General features: G+C 33.8%; 2 protein-coding genes across 7 annotated transcripts; one reads left to right on the top strand and one right to left on the bottom strand.

Annotated features, from left to right (window-relative positions):
* Positions 1-1189: 1189 nt before the first annotated feature.
* On the top strand, positions 1190-17591 carry LOC104213757 (uncharacterized). Of its 6 annotated transcripts, none has more exons than XR_011400362.1 (7): positions 1190-1508; positions 3035-3188; positions 4456-4676; positions 5270-5443; positions 5876-5961; positions 6767-6832; positions 17568-17591. XR_011400362.1 is itself a non-coding variant. In XM_070147787.1 (6 exons), coding segments are annotated over exons 1-6 (888 nt in total). In that variant the 5' UTR covers positions 1190-1256; the 3' UTR covers positions 6768-7905. The 6 variants fall into 6 exon arrangements, 2 of the variants coding, with proteins under 2 accessions (XP_070003888.1, XP_009761603.1); XR_707747.2 differs by lacking the exon at positions 17568-17591 and adding an exon at positions 13418-13906; XR_707746.2 differs by lacking the exon at positions 17568-17591 and adding an exon at positions 13410-13906.
* Positions 7237-9643, bottom strand: LOC104213758 (calmodulin-like protein 3). The gene has a single exon (XM_009763302.2). It carries the CDS (start codon positions 7986-7988, stop codon positions 7266-7268), a length of 723 nt encoding a protein of 240 aa, XP_009761604.1. The 5' UTR covers positions 7989-9643; the 3' UTR covers positions 7237-7265.
* Positions 17592-19928: the final 2337 nt, after the last annotated feature.

Raw genomic sequence — 19928 nt, 5'->3', positions numbered from 1 at the left:
AACTCTTTCGCCTTTCTCTCTCTCTTTCTCTTCACCGAATATCCCTGTAACTTATTAGAACAAATGAAAAGAATGGAAAACCCCTAGGCTTGACCGAGTTGGGCTGAATTGATCTACTAGAACTCGTGTAACACTACTGTTGTTGTATATTTCCTTTTCAACGTAAACACTACTGTTGTTGATCTACTAGAACTCGTGTAAACCCTAGGCTTGACCGAGGTGAACGGCAGAAGTGGCGGCGGAAGGAGGAGGAAGGAGAGAAGAGGTGGTGCGGCCGAGAGAAGTGAATTAGATTGAGCATCGTATTTTCAGGGAATGTGGGAAGAGAATGGTATGTATCAAAATAGAGAGAGAAAGAAAATAGTGTAACTGAATAGCGTATTTAGTGGCTTAGAGGTAGGAGGTAATCAAAATTAGATATTTTGTCATAAATATTAAAAGGTATCTATAGAATATAATTTTTTTAAATGATATTTATTTAAAATAAATAAAGTGTTAACCTTTGCTGTAGGAGGTAAAAATTCCTAGGATCAACCCACGAAGCCCGGGCCCACTTAGGACCGGCCCATGAGACCCGTTTAGTCCCGGGCCCGGCCCACACTACACCCTTAGTATAATACTCATCCGTTTCAGTTTGTATAAACTTAATTTTTTTAATTAGTATAAAAAATTTATATTTAAAAATGGTATATATATACTCATTTGAGTTCAATTTTTTTTATATGCTTAAATTCCATATCCATTCAAATAGGTTAGTATACAAACGGACATATAATCACGTAATTTTTTAGAAATTCAACCATATTTTTGTGTTTAGATGACTTTAAGAGCCCGTTTGGACATAAGAATTTTTTTTATTTTTTTCCGAATTTTTTTTCTTTTTTCCAAAATTAGCGTTGAAAATATATTTTGAAATTTTTCGAAAATTTAAAAAATTCCAAAAAGCAGTTTTTTAAAATTTTCACTCACATTACTCACAAAACTTCAAAAACAACCCAAAATTATATTCATGTCCAAACACAACTCTAATTTTCAAATATATTTTAACTTGAAAAAAAATTTCACTTTTTTTTTTTTTAAAAATTTTACAATTCTTATGTCCAAACGCCCCAAATAGTAACCTATTAAATTATCAAATATATTAAAAATATTTGAGTAATTGTTTTCTCAAATATATATAAATCTGCATGATCGGAACGGTGAAAGAGGAATTGTTGTTGTTCCGACTCAGAGTAGAAATCTGAAAAAGGAAAAACATGTCTGCTGCTGCTATATTGTGCGGGAAGAGATCGAACTATTTTTTTGAGGATTTTCAGTCTTCGCCGTCGTCGTCTTCGCCGCCGGTTCCGAAAAGAATTCGCTGTTTCTCTTCGTCTTTTTCTCCGGCGAGGTCGCATTTTGATTCCGATCATTCATTTTCTGCTGTTAATATTTTCTCCGGTTCTTCGGTTTCGTCGTCGTCTGCACTCGATCATCTTCTCATGCTCTTTCCTGATATGGACAAACAGGTTTAGCTCTTCTTGTTTTCAATTGTTTCAATCAATTTTTTTTATTGTGTTGCAATTTCGGTGTAATTTGTTTGGTGTTTCATATTGTTTCGGGATTTTTAGCTGTAAAAATCATCAATTTTTATTGTTTAATTATTGGATAAAGCTTGATGATGAAGAAAAATATGCTTGATTTATCATTGTTAGTTTAGCTATTAGACAAGCAATGTTTTCAAAAAAGGTATTGGACTTGTCTCTATAAAAACAAAGTATTGGACAAGCTCTGTTGGCTAAAAAATGCTTTCTACGTCCTTAATTTAGTTGTTTTGGGATGTAGAAGTATCTTTTGAGTGGGATAGGAACTCGTAGGTTTATTAATGTATTCTGATGATGTTATAACTTGAGTGGGAAATTGAAATGTGCTGAGTATACTGATTTTACTGGATGAAGATTTGCATACTATTGTCTGTTTGGAGAACTATTTAAACATACAACTTGAACCGCATAATTGTCTTAAACATTGTCTTTCATACGCTGTTTACTTGAGTGGGAAATGGAAATGTGCTGAGTATACTGATTTTACTGGATGAAGATTTGCATACTATTATCTGTTTGGAGAACTATTTAAACATACAACTTTGAACCACATAATTGTCTTAAACATTGTTTTTCATACGCTGTTTGTAGTTTTAAGTTGGAGATGTATCACTCAATATTGCTAATTTGAACTGTAGGAACTTGGTGCTAGCATAATTGATTCACTGTCTAGAATAAAAAGAATCTTGGCACAACTTGTGTCATCAGATTCTTTCAACTTTAAAGTGTTTTAGAATTAATGAATTCCTGAAATCCACCAATTTTAGGTGTGGACTAAAGAAGAAAGAAAGATGGAAATTTTATGAGGGTACCAAACCAATTAAAGATTATGAGGTTAAAAAAAAAACAGTGTTTCTTTGAGAACACATGTCATGTTTTGCTCTTGTAACATAACAAGGATTTTGAGCATCTGAAAACATTGTGGAACCCATTAAGTACAAAATGCCAAATTTCCTTTTCTACTTTAAAAGAACTGAAAAAGTGCTCCGTTCGATGCATATCATATATAATGTGTCTGTTAACTTTTTAGCTAATTTAAAGCCTCGTTACGTTACGAAAAAAGAAGGAAAGATAACCACAAATGAAAAAACAGGTTGTTTCTTTTGTTTCCTACTGGTGGAGTTAATTTTACTTAAGTTGATCCCTCATAGATGCAGATTCAAAATTCCACTCTTCATTTGTTTTAATGACATGCGGTGTAGGATTTAGAATCTGCGCTCTGTTCCTATTGATTCTGTGATTCAGAAATAGTACACACTCTGATAACTGTCATCTTGTGATATCGTGGACGAAGCTAACATTTGTTTTTTCATTTAAAAGAATTTCCATGTCTAGGTTGTCGATTTTGGGCATTAAAGCATTTATTCACATTAGATATCTTGAGTACTTGATACAATTTTCTTGATTTACCTTAAAAAGAGAAAACTTAACCTAGAGACTTGATTTTTCAGTGGGTTGAGAGAGCACTTGAAGAATGCGGTGATGATCTAGATTCTGCTATCAAAAGCCTAAATGAGCTTCGCTTGGGATCTGGTGAGAATCCGAGGTCTGTGGCGGGAAGCTCCAATGCTACCCAGGATTCCAGCAGCCAGTTTTTTACTCAAGGTGCACGTTGAATTTTGTTTGTTTGTTTTTGATTGATGGTATGTTCTTGCCCCTTTTTGGCCGTTGCCTTGACTGAGATCATTTTGTCAAACCTACGTGTAAAAAATTCTCAACTTCTTACTCATTGTACTACGCCTTACCGTTGATCTTTTTGTAATACTCAGCAGATCCATGTGATGTCATCATTCATCTGTCTTAAACTCTGCTCCTGCTTAAGCCCACCTGATTATCTTTATTGATTTTCCAGTTTTCCAAATGTTTGTCAGCGTCCTGTCAGCTCACCTACTTCTGCTTTATAACGTTTTATCAGTTTTGGAAATGTTCCAATTGTGAACGTTTAAGTATGCTTCACAATTGGTGGTTTTTGTGCTCTTTAAATTGAGCATGTGGTCACTTGTGGTCCATATTATTGACTCGTTATCTTGCTATTGTTCTGTGAATTCCAAACTTGTATTATTGCTTGATATAGTTCGTGGAGGTTTGTCTGCTCCTTGATTTATGTGCAAACGAACCTCCACTTTATAAATCTTAACCCAACTAACTATTGAAGTGTCTAATAACATGGCCCTTCGTGTGATAACTTCACGTCCTTAACTTTCTTCCTTTGATGCATATTCCTTATATTAGTTTGTACAGACATTACTCAATTACTTTTATTTCGGTCATGGTGAAGGGCCTAGTAATATTGTGTCAACTATATAGGACACTAAACAATGAAAGTACCTTATTTATGCTTGTGATTCAACTAAAAAGTTTGACAAGTCAATATGGGAATCAAGTGTTAATTCAAGACTGACGCACTCGCTGTTCGTGATTCAGTTAAGTTTGGTCAGGGCTAAGCTGTTTAGTTTACCGTAACAAAAATTTCTTGTTTCCTGAAAGACATTGTTGCCAATCCGCTTAATATTGATCTTGTCCTCGGACAATCATTGAGTTAAATTACGGATACAACTTCTGCATTCTCCATATGCTTCTTTTCATGCAAAATAGGTTCAGAACTGACCCTGTTATGAAAAGACGGCAAGACTTAACGAAGTAGGTTTTCTATCATAAAGTTAAACTGTTTCCAGCCTTGCTTTGCTGAGTGCATCTGAAAATTGTGTAATTTATGTCTCTTTCTTGATCCACTTGCTGTTAGTGATATTCACCATGTTGTCAAGCTGTATTATTACATTCACTGGGTGTTTTCCGAAGAACTGGATGTAGATTTTTTAGCACAATTCTACTTTGCCCCTTACATAGACATAGTTCCTTCACTTTATTGCAGGTACAGCTACAACTAATGGTGAGACCACACCTGCAGAGGATTTATCTTCTGCAAAAGTAGTGCATATGGACAGTACAGAATGGGTGGAGCTCTTTGTCAGAGAGATGATGAGTGCGTCAAATATAGATGATGCTAAAGCCCGTGCCTCACGAGCTCTTGAGGTGTTGGAGAAGTCCATATGTGCCCGTGCAACAGAGGCAACAGCTTGCAATTTCCAGCAGGTGGTCTCCAAATGCTTTTTCAGTAATTTTATTTTCCCCGCATTATAAACACCCTGACATCTCTTTTATCTTTGTTTTTCTATTTTACTTGCTCACACTACTGTAATTGGATGCACAAGGTGCTTAAATGCTAATATTATTGTTTTTTATTTTCTTTATCATGTCTACACTTGCTATGGGCATTAAGTGCAAAGTTGCTTTTGGAGACCTCAATAGCAGGTGGATGAATGGAAGTAGCAAAGAACAAATTGCATAAACATAAGAGGAAAGAAGAAAATAAGAATGAAATATACATGAAGGAGACACTTCTTGTGAAAGGGAGAGATGTTTAGATCTTGAGCATTTGTGTTTGATTGGGTTTGGTGATTGTCATATTTAGTAGTGTTCCTTTTTTTTTTAGCCATTTCATGTCCCCCTTCACCTCCCCCTCTCGCTTATAAAAATCAATGCTTGTGAGGGTTGGGTGTGTGTGCTGGCATAGTTCCATAACCCAGATTAATTATCTTGTTTATTCTGGTCTGTTACTTCTATCTTATTCTAATGAATTTTGTAAATAAAAAAATCAGAGGCTTATATTTTGGTGGTGATAACAGGAGAACATAATGCTGAAGCAACAGCTTGAAGCTCTTATACAAGAGAATGCTATATTAAAGCGAGCAGTTGCCATCCAGCATGAGCGTCAGAAGGAGTTCGAGGATAGAGGGCACGAGTTGAATCAGCTGAAGCAGTCGGTGGCTCAGTACCAGGAGCAGCTTAGAACCCTTGAGGTGAGATAAAATCTGATATGATGTTTTTGTTCATTTCTTGGCTGGAAATTCATTGCATTTGCTTTGCACTCTTTTTCATCCTCACTGTGACCAAATATCAAAAGGATTAAAGAAAAGGAAAAGGATAATGGATCAAATCTGCTTTCATTTCTTTAAAAGCATGATTTTTCATATGAAACTGGGGAATGCAAATCCCTTCTGAAATTGTGTTACTCACATATGCTTGTGCATACATTCTAAGTAGAAGGAAAGGGCTCCCTTTTAGTCCATCTGATAGGTCAACCCAATTTTAGTGTGCTCTATTACGAACTATAATGCACCCATGACAGTTAGCTGCTTGTCCGGATTTATGATCTGATTTTGCATCATTTTCTTGGTATTCCACTTCTCATGTATGACACTGTAGTGATTGTTACCTTTCCATGTCGTCAGGTTAATAACTATGCTCTCTCAATGCACCTCAAGCAGGCTCAACAAAGCAACTCTATTCCTGGACGTTTCAATCCTGATGTCTTTTAGTATGTATCATGTCCTTATTGGCTGCATAATCTGTAGGATAGCATCAGTAATGTCCTATTATCACAGTTGTAACAAGTGTCTTCTAGCGATAATATTAAGCTAGAACTTATGTTTATTTGATTAAGGTGCGCTGCTGCAGTTATTAGCGAAAGGGTACTTGTATCATTTATAGACAAATTTTTATTTGTTTTTCTCCAGTTATTTCAATTAGAATCGAAGTTCATACATTTCCGGGCTTCTCCTAGTGATAAAAAAGCTATTTAACACATTGTTTCTATGCTTTAGTTTTTTGTTCGATTTGATTTCTTTTTCATTTTGTACGTCACTTTCTGGGTACTCCTCCATCGCTCCAATAATTAACCTTTTTCCTTTAATAAATTCTTCATTGTTAAGTAATCTGAAGTGTCCCAGTTCTTGTTTTGTCCTTGTCGCTGAGTTGTGTTCTGATGATCACTTTAAACTGTAAGTAAAGATTGCTATTTAATATAACCTTTTTACTTTGCCTAACTTATAAAAGAGAAGGGACCCATTTCTCTTGGACAAGGGGAAAGGGATTGGGGGCACAACGTTCATAAAATTTTGAACTTAGCATAGGTTAAAAGGTTCTCTTATGTCTACACTTTGATATATCACAAGCAGATACAGGAGTCAAATCCTTTGTAGTTGCTCTTATCCATTTACATTAAGCGAATAAATGCTAGACACTTGTCTTGCATACACGATGATTAAGTGACATGTATTTCCGCTTAATTTTGTAACTCTTAATTGTTTGACTTGATGTAAACACTGTGTGGCTGTGTGCAGGTAAATATTTAGTACCAAGTGCTGAACAAGTGTACATATTAGATCAATACTTGAATGGAGACCCAGGTCAGTTGTCATATCTTCTGATCCTTCTCCTACATATTCATCGGTTCCCCCAACCCAGGGGGTGAAAAAGGACAAAAAGAAAGGAAAAAAAACAAGAAAGATCATGAAAACAAAAGAAATATTGTGTGGCCTGGTAATCGATGAAATTTGTGCAAACTTTCAAGATGCATGCAAGCTGGTCGGACACCAGCTTTAAAAAAGATGAGGAAAGAGTCATATATAATTGCTAACAGAAGCAGCTTAATTTGAAATAGTTTTAAGAGAAACTAAATATGTCTATCATGCACACAAATATCTTTGGTTTTCTAACCAAACCATAATGGAGACTACTAGAGATTTGTATAGCTTTTGCAACAAAGGTCATTCTTCAATATTGGTTTCTTGAAAAGCCTTGAGAAGATATAGAAAAGGAAGATTAATTTTGCATTATTGCTTAAGAAATTGGAACAAGAGTTCCACAACCTTTGATCATCTTTTTAAACTCATCAAAATTCACCATTCCATCTCCATCCACATCAACTTTCCTTATCATCTCCTTACAATAATCCAACTTCTTCCCTTGTCTCAACCCTAAAGATGAAAGAATCTTACTCAATTCTTCTGCTGATATTAATCCATCTTTATCATAATCAAATACATCAAAAGCATCTTTAAGATCTTTCTCTCTGTTTGATTCTTCTTCTTCATTCATTTCTCCTTCATTCACTGCTTCTATCCCTAAGAAAGTGTGGCAAAGTTGATAGAACTCATCAAGATCAATTAAACCATCTTTGTTGGAATCAACTTTATCAACCATATCAACGATATCTTTATCTTCCATGAAAATCCCAATATTCTTTAGAGATAACTTCAATTCTTGCTTGGTTATATAACCATCATTGTTCTTGTCAAAAGTTGCAAAAATACTTCTCAATTCAAGCTTGTTGTAATTGTTAGAGCTTGTGCTTTTGATGCTGCTGTTTTTCACCTTCTTTTCATCCATTTTTCTTGAGGTTGAACATGTTGTACTTATGCTCTTCTCATGGAGAGGTGGAGATTTTTGAGAAATTGATTGAAGCCATGTTTTGAATTTTTCTTTTGGGAAATTTAAAATCGTTGTTATAAGGCCAATAATGAAGAGAATTGCTAAGAAAAGAATGCTTAGTAATGTCGACATCTTTCTTTTGCTTTATGAGTTCTTGAAGTTCAATGGGGGTAGAGGAAAAAGAAAATGAAAGAGGAATATTAAGGTGATAGAGATGGAGAGTTGTGCTTAAATGGAAAAATAGAGAAGGGTAGAGGGGCGAATTCTTAACTGATAATAATCCTAATTTAGTAAGACAGAAATCAACTAATTTATCGACTATAGCAATTCAAAATTTTATGATAGTGTAATTTTTTTAAATGATGCTGGTGTATATAAATTAAATCTTTAACGGAAACCTTAAAAGTACAGAAAGTACCATATGATTATATTTCTCACAACGTGTGGGGTTCCTGCATACTAATTTGTTGATTTTCTTTAATTTTTATTACTTCTTTTTGGTGGAAGCACTTTACACAACGTGTGGGGTTCTTGCGTGGTGATTATTGATTTTCTTTTACACGTGAGATTCCAGCATAATATGCTGGAAGTTTATACGCAAGAGTTTCATAATCTAGCATATTATGCTGGCATATAATGACTATTTTTTAATGACTTTGAAATGCTGACTATTTTTCAATTGTCAGTCCAAAAACTGACTAGGCCGCCGTGCTATTTTGACGATTATTAGGCATATTGTAGTCCCATTTTGGTCTCCTATTTTCTTGACATCATTGGGATTTCTTTCATTTTCCTTTAAAATGCCTTTTCTTGTATCTATAATCCACCCGTGACTTTTGGTGGACCGATAATATTAGTATAATAATACCAATAAAGAGGAGATCATCAATACTATATAAAAAAAAAAAAACTTTTGATTGGAAAAGGTTACCTCTTTGAGAGTAAAATACAAATTGGAATGCGTTTTACCTAGGCAAAGAATCTTCCTTTAATTTTCATGTTCAATTATTTGTAAAATTAAATAAGTAATAATTTGGAGCCAGCAGGTATATACAAAATTATATAGATAATAACATCATATGACCTGCAAAGTTTCATATTTTTCTTCTTTTATTCTCTTTCAAGCAAGTTAAGTGAATATGATCATTTATAAATTAGTTTATCAGTCATAGCAATTCTCAGAATAATAAAAAGTAATACTTGGAATACATTGTAAATGTTTGATAGAATCTCTCTTATTTTAATTGTCACTTGGTGTATATACTCCCTACTTAATTTTTAGTGGCATTTACCAAATAACGTTTTCCTGTGGACTTTAACGAAACAATAAAGTGTTCCCCAAGTGATTCTATTATAAGATTGTGGCGGAGTAATAAATACTTCTTCATTTTTAGTTAGAGATTTTGAGTGCGAGCTTTGGGTATAAAATCACCTTTAGTAGGCAATATTTTACCCCAAAAATCGGACTTTTCGGCACAAATCTGAATTAGTTGGGTCCCAAAGCAGGTACCAGACCCCGAATAGGAAACCAAAAAAGAAAAAAAACTCTATTACAGCATCGATACTTTGCGTAGCTATCATGCATAGATTGATTTGGTTTGGATTAATGGATTCTTCACTCAACCTCCCACTTACTCCCCCCCCTCCCCCCTCCCCTTTTGTAAAAGTTCAAATTCTAACCCGCCACATTGTTAGATCACGTTTGCCCATAATGAATTTGGACACTAAGGGCATTTATTATCGGGATGTTATTACTTTTAGCTTGCGCCATAAATTATTTATATTTGGTAGCCGAAAAAGTGTATAAAATTTATATAATTTGTGTATAACATACATAATGTATGTATATATATATACAAAAAATATATATTTTTCGACTATTATTTTGAGAGCGGCTATACTATGTCATTTTTCCTTTATTTTCCACCCAACAAGATTGAGGCCCAAAAACTCTTTGCTTCACAAAACTGTTCAACAAAGCCCAATCTCTCTGGATGGTGCCCCAACAAGCTTGGATAGTTGACTTATCTCTGGGAGAAATTAGAAAATAACCAGATTTACAAGTGGTCGTTCAAAAATAGTCATAGTTTCAAAAGTAATTGAAATTTAGCCACTTTTCATGTAAAGATAAATTTGAACGAAAACATTGTTCAAAATCCGGAAAATACTCCAGCATAATATACTGGAGTTCCAGTATAATATACCGGTCCAATATAATATGTTGGAAGTTCATACACAGGTGTTCCAATCTCCAGTATATTATGCTGGAACTTTCCGCGTGTTGGAGTTCCAGCATAATATGCTGGAAGTTCATACACAGGTGCACCGATCTCCAGTATATTATGCTGGACCGGTCCCTATTGCAGCAAAATAGTGACTATTTTTCAATGACTTTGCAAACGCTAGCTATTTTTGAATGACCAGTCCGAAAATTAGCTAGCCCGTGCTATTTTAACCTTACCTTTAGTTATACATAATTTTTCTACGTGCTGATATTAGGCACAACTTATAGTCCAGTCCAAATAATGTCTGGGTGAACTCAAGATATTGTTATTACTTGTAGAATCTGTCTAATGTTTATATCCATACAGTATAAAGTATATTCTCACAATTAAATTATTAAAAACTTTAACTATAGATAACTGTTTACCGTAAGAGTAAGTTGATCACTTAGCACATGACTTATTAAACTATACCGATAGTGTAAAAGATGGTTATCTTGAATAATTTAAACTATTGGACGTATGATGGAAAATGTGAAAAAGAGAAATTGCAAAATTTAAGATGGAATTTCAAAATCAAAGTGTGGTGGCAGGAGCGCGCACTTTAACAAACGTAGGTGAAGGAAGAAAATTAGTTAATTTAGGTAATTCTGTTAGCCTCTCAGTACAATATTTCAAATGTTTGGCTAAAATACACTTTGAAACAAAGAGAAATAATGTGGTCCCTTGCAATAAGTAGCAGCATGTATAATTCAAGAAATGGTATTATCATATTCTTTTTGGAATATTGTATATGCTAATACCATTTCTTGAATTATATATGCTGCTACTTATTGCAAGGGACCACATTATTTCTCTTTGTTTCAAAGTGTATTTTAGCCAAACATATGAAATATTGTACTGAGAGTTATATATATATATATATATATATATACATGTTCTTCTTTCATATGTAGCTGTTGTCAACTTGGTTAAGTTAACTTAAAAGACATTATTAACATTGCACGCTTTGAGTCAGATCGGAACTGGATTTTTTTTCTTCAAAAAGGTGTCACATCATTAAGAAATCCCTAAATATATTACTTTTTTTTTTCTTATTGACTTTGAATGTGGGACTATAAGATAGAATCTTAGTTTAGAAGAAGTTTTTATGAAAATAAGAGGATGTTTGATTTTATTCAAGGAATTAATACTGCTGAATCTTTCGCTCTATAAGAGTAATAAGCGGGAAATTCTTAGGCTACTTCCAGAAAAATCAAATTGATTTTAAAATCAAGTAAGATCCATAGAAACATACTTTCTTTTTGTAATGATTTATAGTCTGTTAGGCCAAGCTTCAAAAATCAGCTCATTTTTAGAAGTACATTTTTTCAAAAGTACTTTTCTCAAAAGTAATTTTGATGAGAAACAGTTTGTGTTTGATTAATTAATTTGAAAAACATTTATGAGAAGCAATTAATGTTTGGTCAAACTTTGAAAAAGTGCTTCTAAGTGTATTTTTCTCAAAAGTGCTTTTCAAAATGCGATTTTGGAGAGAAGCCGCTTTTTTTTGCTTCTCCGGAACTACTTCTGCTTCTACTCAAAAATACTTTTTTTTCTTCTAAAAGCTTGGCTAAAACATTTCAAACTTAAAAAAAAAACACTTTTGCATTTGGAGAAACTTGACCAATTTATATTGTGCATCCTTGAGATTTTATCATTTCTAGCTAGGTGTTAGTGGGCTAAAGTGGCCTTAGTTTAGAGCATGGACTTCTTAGCATGTATTTAGTCTATCTATTAGTCTATTTAAGGTACTAGAAAAAAAGAAGTCTAGTTGGGGCCATTGAGAGTACGGGACAGTAAGGTCTTTGCTTTCTAGGAGTCTATTATCCTAGTCAGAGATTTATGTAAAAATACCACGATATAGTCAGTTTTCGAACTGGTAATTCAAAAATAGTCAGCGTTTACGAAGTCAATGAAAAATAGCCACTATTTTGCTGCAACAGAGACCGGTCCAGCATAATATACTGGAGTTCGGTGCACCTGTGTATGAACTCCATCATATTATGCTGGACCGGTATACTTTGCTGACTCCAGTATAATATACTGGAGACTGGAGCACCGGTGCTCCAAACTCCAGTATATTATACGGGACAATTATACTTGCTGGAACTCCAGTATATTACGCTGGAGTTCTAGTGTACTTATGCTGGAACTCCATCATATTTTGCTGGAGTTCCAGCATACTTATCCTGGAACTCCTGAAAGATACGATTTGTTGAAGGAGACAAAGGCTTTCTGCAATAATTCTTGAAACTTACACAAAACAAAAGTTGAAGACGAATGAGAGGGAGAAGATTGACAGCGAAGATTGATAATAATTGAGCAACATCAACCCAAAATTATATGTAACTCGATCGAGATCGACCTGGGATGGTCGGAGACCATGGCAGGGCAGAGGCTTTTACAGCGATACTGTTAACGCGCAGGTTTTCCTAGCGTCATTCTTCTATATCGTTCTAATTATAGGGTTTGGTTTTTCCTATTTTTTTTTTAAATTGGAGGGTTTTCTAATTGGAGGGAATGTAATTTCTTGTCCCAAAAAATTGGAGAGAAAGATTGTACGGAGGGAAAGTTAAAATAATAAAAAATTTAATTCAATTAGGGATTTTTAGTGGTAATTTTTTTTATTGTCATTAAAGGATATCTTTTACTGGCTAATGGTCATGTGACACTAATATTTCAGCTTAAATAATTCATTAGTGGCAATTACCTAATTGCTGCTAAATGATCGTCGTCAAAGACCTTTTTTGTAGTAGTGTATATGCCAAAGTTAATGAGCAAAAATAAGTTAGTATTTCGTGCTGCAACTACTACCACTTTATGTATCAAATCCCAAACTTCACTTTGCCTTAAAATCATAGCTCAGCCATCATGAGTCATAATTCAAGAGATGTTTCATGGTGCATCTTTTGTTTGTGAAAAGAAAAGTTTCTTGCAGAGAGAAAGGGGTGGGACTCATGGGCGAATGTAGCCTTCTGGCTATGGCTTCACTTGAACCCATAATATTCGACAAGAAATATAAATTTATATGTAAAAAAACTACTTAAAAGTTTAAAGGTTGAACCAAGGGCATATCTAGAGTATAGTGTATGAACCCAGTAACTTTTGCGTAAATTTTATATTTTTATTAAAAGTTTTACTAAATATTTATAAATATTTTATTGTGAACCCAGTTATTATGATATTAATTTGAGATTGCGACGGAAACTCATAAACTTCAAATTCTGGATCCGCCTCTGGGCTGAACCCGTTTCTCTCATGGTAGTAAGGTAAAGTGCAAAAGTTGCAGCCTTGCAGGATGCAGAGCACACGTGAATTTACTTACGAGTACGCCATTGCAGAGAGGAGTGCAGAGAAAGACAGTGTTGTCCTCCAGAAAGTGCAGTCAGTTGCTTTCAGACTTTGGCAACCACACGAGAGAAAAACTGCCTCCCCTTTACTATTCATGCATGCATGTCACTAACTGAAAAAACTAACACCTCCTTTTACAATAAATAAGTTAATCAGAGACGGATTCAGAATCTTACGTTAGATTGTAAATTCAATAATTTGTTTAAGTTATGTTATATAGGTCGAGTCTACTTAACGTCTGACTAGTAAAGGTTATGATAGAATAAATAAAATTATTTTTATCTTTAACTATAGGTCTTCGAGCTCTATGTATAGATGAAATCCCAATATATAGTGTGCTCCGGGGGCAAAGCCAACTTTTGCTAAGAGTGATCTAATTGACTATCTTTCGTCGCATTATTACGAAAAATTACACTGTGTGTATGAATAAAATATTAGATTTTAAATGTATATAACATATATTGAATATCTTTTTTCGGATTTTTTTTTTTACTTTTTACAAGTTTGAACACCTTTGAGGAAATTTCTGGCTTCGCCACTGATGAACCCTTCACCTTTTATATCATTTATTGCAACAATTCTAACAATAATCTCTTTACATCTGTAAGCGAAATGAGATCGACAATTCTAACGAACAATTACCTAAACCATTTATTGCAATAAGCAGTAAAATAAATATATAAATAAATTAAAACTAAATAAAGTTTCAACTTGTGCCAAAAACAAACAAAAGAAGAAGCTGTATAAATCGAAACTGATCAACGTACCCGACTAATAGTAGGACGAGCTAATAGTACTAGTTTGGCAGAACCAATATCTCTGATTTAAATTTTGTATTTATATTTAAAATTCTTTTTGATATTATAAATTATTTATTCAAACATCAGTAAGTTATCTTTTAATTTTAGAATGTAGAAGTCACAAACTCAAAATCCTAGCTTTGGATTTGCATAGCAATGACTACTTTCTTTTTGTGACAAAACTAATTTCTTATTGTGTAAAATGCTACGGAAAAGGGTCAAATATACCCCTGTACAATCAGAAAAGGCTTAAATGTACCCCTCGTTATACCTTGAGTTCAAATATACCCTTCCGTTATACTATTGGTTCAAATATATCCTTTTTTCGTTAAATTTGTCCAAAGTGGACATCCAATCTTACGAGGCACTGACATTTGATGAGGTGGATGCCACATGACTTGCCACCCTGTGCCTTTAACCCATTTTACCTCTCTCTTCTATTTTTTTCCACCACTAAAATTTCCTGTCCCTCCACCACTTTTGCCACCATTACCACTACCAAGAAAAATATTGTATTTCAAACTTTAGTCTTTTATATATGGATTAGGGGCACTGAGGTGGATGCCACCCACCTCATCAAATATCAGTGTCATTTAGGATTGGATGTCCACTTTGGACAAACTTAACAGAAGAGGGGTATATTTGAACCAATAGTATTACGTCAGGGATGCTTTTCGGTCACCATTGGCTTGGGGCGTCCTCCTCTAACTGAACAACTTCCAAGTCAACCTTCTTTGCTTAAGCGCTTCTCTTCTCTGGGCGCATGCTCTCCCATTGGGAATTTTATATCCTTGTACCACTGAAGGGCTCTGGCTCTCTCAATCAAAGGATGGTCTCTATCAATCTCCTGGCCGAAGTCAGTGTTCAACTCCGCGGGGGTTTCCAAGTCCAATCCGAGTATTCGCGCCTATGGACTCCCCTTTTGAAGGAAGCTTGCGAAGGGCTGAATGAGAGATAGAGCTTCGATCAAGAAGAATAAAATTGTATACTAGACCTTCCCTCACGGGAGAACCATATTTGGATCCAAAATATAACGAAGGGTATATTTAAATATTTTCTCATAATACAGGGATATATTTGGACATTTGCCGAAAATGCTATATTAAATCCTTCGTTTTTATTTTTTCCCTTTTTTTGTTATTTATGGTAAAGCCAAAATCTCATAGGCCAGTTGGAAAAGATGAGCTCACTTCCACCATATATTTGTATACGTAGACACAAACTTGACATCTTATCACTTTCTTATTTATCATATCATCATATATTATAAGCATGAAGATCAAAAGTTGAATGTGAAAGATCAAAATAATCATATAAACTTAAATGACTATAATACCCTTCAAAAATTATACCTTCACAAATAAGTACAAAACCTTTTGGTTCCCTCAACCTTTTGTAATTAATATTTCAAAATTCTTGAATAATTTTGCATAACTATGAAAAAAAATTATATTTGTTATGTTTTTATTATTGTCAGTCGCTTCTTACTTAATTGTTCACAAAATTTTAGAAACATTTAATTCTTCCATTCTTTAAAAAAAATATATCATGTACAAATAAGTATTAGTTTCTCTTTTTATTTGTTGCACGGATCATTTCGCTGAAACATCAAAATGGAACAACTTCAAGGACAATATCCACAAAGAAATATTAGGTGAAATATACGGTCATATTATATGTTTGTAACTCATAACAACTAAATTTATGTACACTATTAGAAATTTGGCAAAAATCGAGTCGGTCAAAAAGCTGGCCAAAAATCGACCAAAGTTGGTCGGTTTTTCAAAGTATTTTAATTTTTTTTTTTACGAAACCAACCAACTTTGGTCGGTTTTCGTTGGCGCAAAAATGTCGGAAACTATTTTTGAGTCCCGTGAAATTTATTTTTCAAGAAACCGACCTGTTACATCTCGCGACTTCGTACGTTAAAGTTTCGTCTTCAGTTAATCGACGTAGACTTGGGGATGAGATTACCTTGAGATTAATGTATTTATGCTATTTATAACAAGCGATAAATAAGTGTCATGAAGGATAAATAGTACACGAATTAAAGAAAACGAGTTTCGTTGAAGGTGGCCGATTCGAGATAAAATACGGGTCGAGCGACAATACTCGATATTTATACCATACAAGGTACCATATGAATACGATAGTATGATGTATAAAGTATATTAAAAATAAGTAGTATTTTAAGTAATTGAGATAATTTTTAATTATGCGAATAATTGGTTAATACCGTGTAATCGAACATTACCTAGTTAATTACTAAATTGTGAAAATAAGACGTGGCAGCAAGCCACTAATATGGCCTATGACTCTTAGTCATAGTAGGCTTAGTGTCCATTTAGAATCATAAGACCACTTACGTGTAAGACCTTATGAAAACTTGATTCCATACCATTACAAAACTTTGTTTCTTCCAAATATCATATTCAAGACATCTTCAAATCATAATTTGTTTCATAGCCATCACGGTTCAAGCTCCATCCAGCAAGATCTCAATAAAAAAACCTGCAACCAAACAATTCCAACAAGAATTGTTAGAATCATAGCAATGTAAAAATGCGGTTCTAAAGGAGTACGGTGTAATTTTTTCCGAGAATATTATACGGATTTTCCATACTCCAGGTATGTTAAAACTATCCCTTCTTTCTTTTGGCATGATCCATACGATACAAATGAAACGAGCAAAATATGCAACTTTCATAAATGACTCTATTCATAGAAATACTAGGGGTGTCTATATTCTTGATTCCCCATGTGAATTATTATTATATCTTCTTTTCATGGGTCTCTGAAAAATACGTATTTGATAAAATTTATCCGAAGGAAATATTGAGTTTATGGCATTCCGAGAAAATCTTATTAAAGTATTTTTTATGCATTTATACATGTACATTGATCCATGGCCAGGTGGCATTATATACGCGTATATATGTATATTATATTTATATGGGATACGGAAAAAGGTTACGACGTTATATACGCACCACCACCTGATCAGTTGGTATATGTTGATGATGTTTCCCACAGTGGCCGAGACGATATGATGGGATGCCCTCAGAGGCTTGATGATATTATGTACACCTATACCTATGCATGACACGATATTTATATGCATGTGCATGGCATTATAAATGTTTCAAAATTTACAAAGTTTTTCAGATTTACATATGGATTTCTTTATTCCATATTTCATCTATGTCTTGTTACGTACTGATTTTTATGCCTTACATATTCAGTACATTTTTCGTACTAACACCCTATTTCATGTGGCCTGTGTTTCATGCCCGCAGGTGTAGGTAAGCAAGTTGACAACCCCCTTTTTAGGATCCTTGATCAACGAGAGTTGGCGTGCTCCACTTGATCCGGAGTTGCTTTTGATTTTGGTACAAAATGCTTGTATATATATGGGTATGACGTGGCTTAGTCCCGTCTTTGTACAGTTGTATTTCTATTAGAGGTCTGTAGACAGTATGCCTAGTTGGATAGTATGTGGCCTTGACGACTTCCAGTTTTTGAGGTATATAGTTGTCTATAGCAGCCTTGTCGGCTCGCCCTACGTATTTTGCACATATATGTACATATGCCTTTTGGACAGGTTTCCTTCATGTATATTATTCTCGTAATTCAGCAGATGTTATTCAGGTTTATATCCTAGACGCATGCTTAGGGGTGTTTGACAGGTAGGACTCGGGCACCCATCGCGGCCCATTGGTTTGGGTCGTGACAGGACCAACTTTGGTCGGTTTTTGCAATTAAAATAAATAAAAAATAATATTAAAGAAACCGACCAACTTTGATCGGTAAATTCGACCGGTCATTTTAAAAAACCGACCAACTTTGGTCGGTAATTTTATTTTTTAATAAAATCGACCAACTTTGGTCGGTTATTTTCGTGTGAAAATACAATTAAAGAGTATAAATAAAAAATAAGACAATCTTAAAACAAAATGCACCAATGGTCTAGTGGTAGAATAGTATTCTGCCACAGTACACACTCCAGTTCGATTCCCAGATGGTGAATCTTTTGATTACATAATTAAAATACCGACCAACTTTGGTCGATTTTTTTGCAATATTGTTTTTTTGAATTTAATTGAGCGACCAATGTTGGTCTGTAATTTCCGACCAACTTTGGTCGGTATATTAAAACGACCATCAAAATCGGCCAAACGTATTTGGTCGCATTTTGGTCGGTAATTGGCCATAATCGACCAAAGTTGGTAGGTTTTTTTGGTCGGTATTTACAGAATTTCTAGTAGTAATAATGATAAAATACATTTGTCTAACTAAATATAATTATTGATCTTCTCAGAGCTATCGAGTCAATTTGAGTTTAACACTACATCTCTAAAATTATTTATTATTTTTAGCTTGTATTTTTTTCTTTTGAAATTTTGGTATAATATTTTACATGTTTTAATAATATTTAATTTTTTTACTGTTTGTACGAAATAATACGTGCAATCAAGAAACTAGTTTATATATATGTATGTATATCTTGTAGTCACATCTTTTACCCAATTTCATACATACTATGCATCATAATACAACTGGAAACGTTTCTTATAAAGTTCTTTGGTGATCAAAATACCTTAACAGAAAAGCTACATCCTCAACATGTGTATTACATTAAGATAATATATTCTAGTATTTCTAAGTCTATGATAATATATACAGTGAAACTTCTCTATAACAGCTTCGTTTGTTTCGAATATTTTTGGTTGTTATAGCAAAATGTTGTTATAAAGGACATATATTATAACATAACATGATAATTGGTTCCAAAAAAGCTTGGCTTTTATAGTGAATTGTTGTTATATAGGGATATTGTTATATAGAAGTCTGACTGTACACCGTAAAGTTATCTCCGTGTGACCTATAGGTTGTGGCTTCGAGCCGTAGAATCAGCTACTAATGCTTGCATTGAAGTAGGCTGCCTACATCATACTCCTTGCGATGCGGTTTTTCTACAGATACTGCGTGAATACAAAATATTTTGTGCACTGCACTATCCTTTTTTTTTTAAATAATGCAAAATAAAATAAAATTTGGGGGACCATAAAATCTCCCATACCTTTTGTTCCAAAAATAAATTAATTAAAGAACATCTTGCCCACATGGTAACGTGTGATGGAGATGGGATACCCTTATTTTCTTCTCTTTCCTTTTTCTTATTATATGATTTTGGCTTAACCTTTAAATATTTTTAAAAAAATATGGAGTATCATATTTGAAAAGAAGAAAAAAAAAACATTGATATAAAGATTTTTGTTTTTATTCAAGATTTAAGACCCCATGTAACGTTGGCTCAGTTGCCCCACTGCGCACTCACATATAAAAGCAAATTAGGCGTTATGTGGGAAAAATGAAACCTATATATTTTCCCTACCCTACCCTCTATATTTTTAAAGAGAAAAGATTTAAATTAATTACTCACCTGTTATATGAAATATTTTTAATTTTACTCTCCGTTATGCTTTGAGGTTATATAAACCTTATCTTTGGCAATTAATTTTATATTCCCCTTGTTTTTAATAGAGTTTCGGCAAAAATTGGATGGATTCCACATGTTAAAATACTCAAACAAAAAATATTCAAATTTACTGTTCTACTTTTGATAATGGCCTAAAATTTCCCTCTATCATAATTCT

This window comes from Nicotiana sylvestris, chromosome 6 (assembly GCF_000393655.2).
Source record: "Nicotiana sylvestris chromosome 6, ASM39365v2, whole genome shotgun sequence".
In the NCBI taxonomy this organism is placed as follows: Eukaryota; Viridiplantae; Streptophyta; class Magnoliopsida; order Solanales; family Solanaceae; genus Nicotiana; species Nicotiana sylvestris.
This window is presented reverse-complemented; position numbering and strand designations above follow the sequence as displayed.

Bases quoted from the DNA above. Each gene is read 5' to 3' on its own strand.
- LOC104213757 (XM_070147787.1), top strand. From the start codon at position 1,257: ATGTCTGCTGCTGCTATATTGTGCGGGAAGAGATCGAACTATTTTTTT. The intron at 3,189-4,455 runs GTGCACGTTGAA...ACTTTATTGCAG, and splicing joins CAGCCAGTTTTTTACTCAAG to GTACAGCTACAACTAATGGT. The intron at 5,444-5,875 runs GTGAGATAAAAT...CCATGTCGTCAG, and splicing joins AGCAGCTTAGAACCCTTGAG to GTTAATAACTATGCTCTCTC.
- LOC104213758 (XM_009763302.2), bottom strand. From the start codon at position 7,988: ATGTCGACATTACTAAGCATTCTTTTCTTAGCAATTCTCTTCATTATT.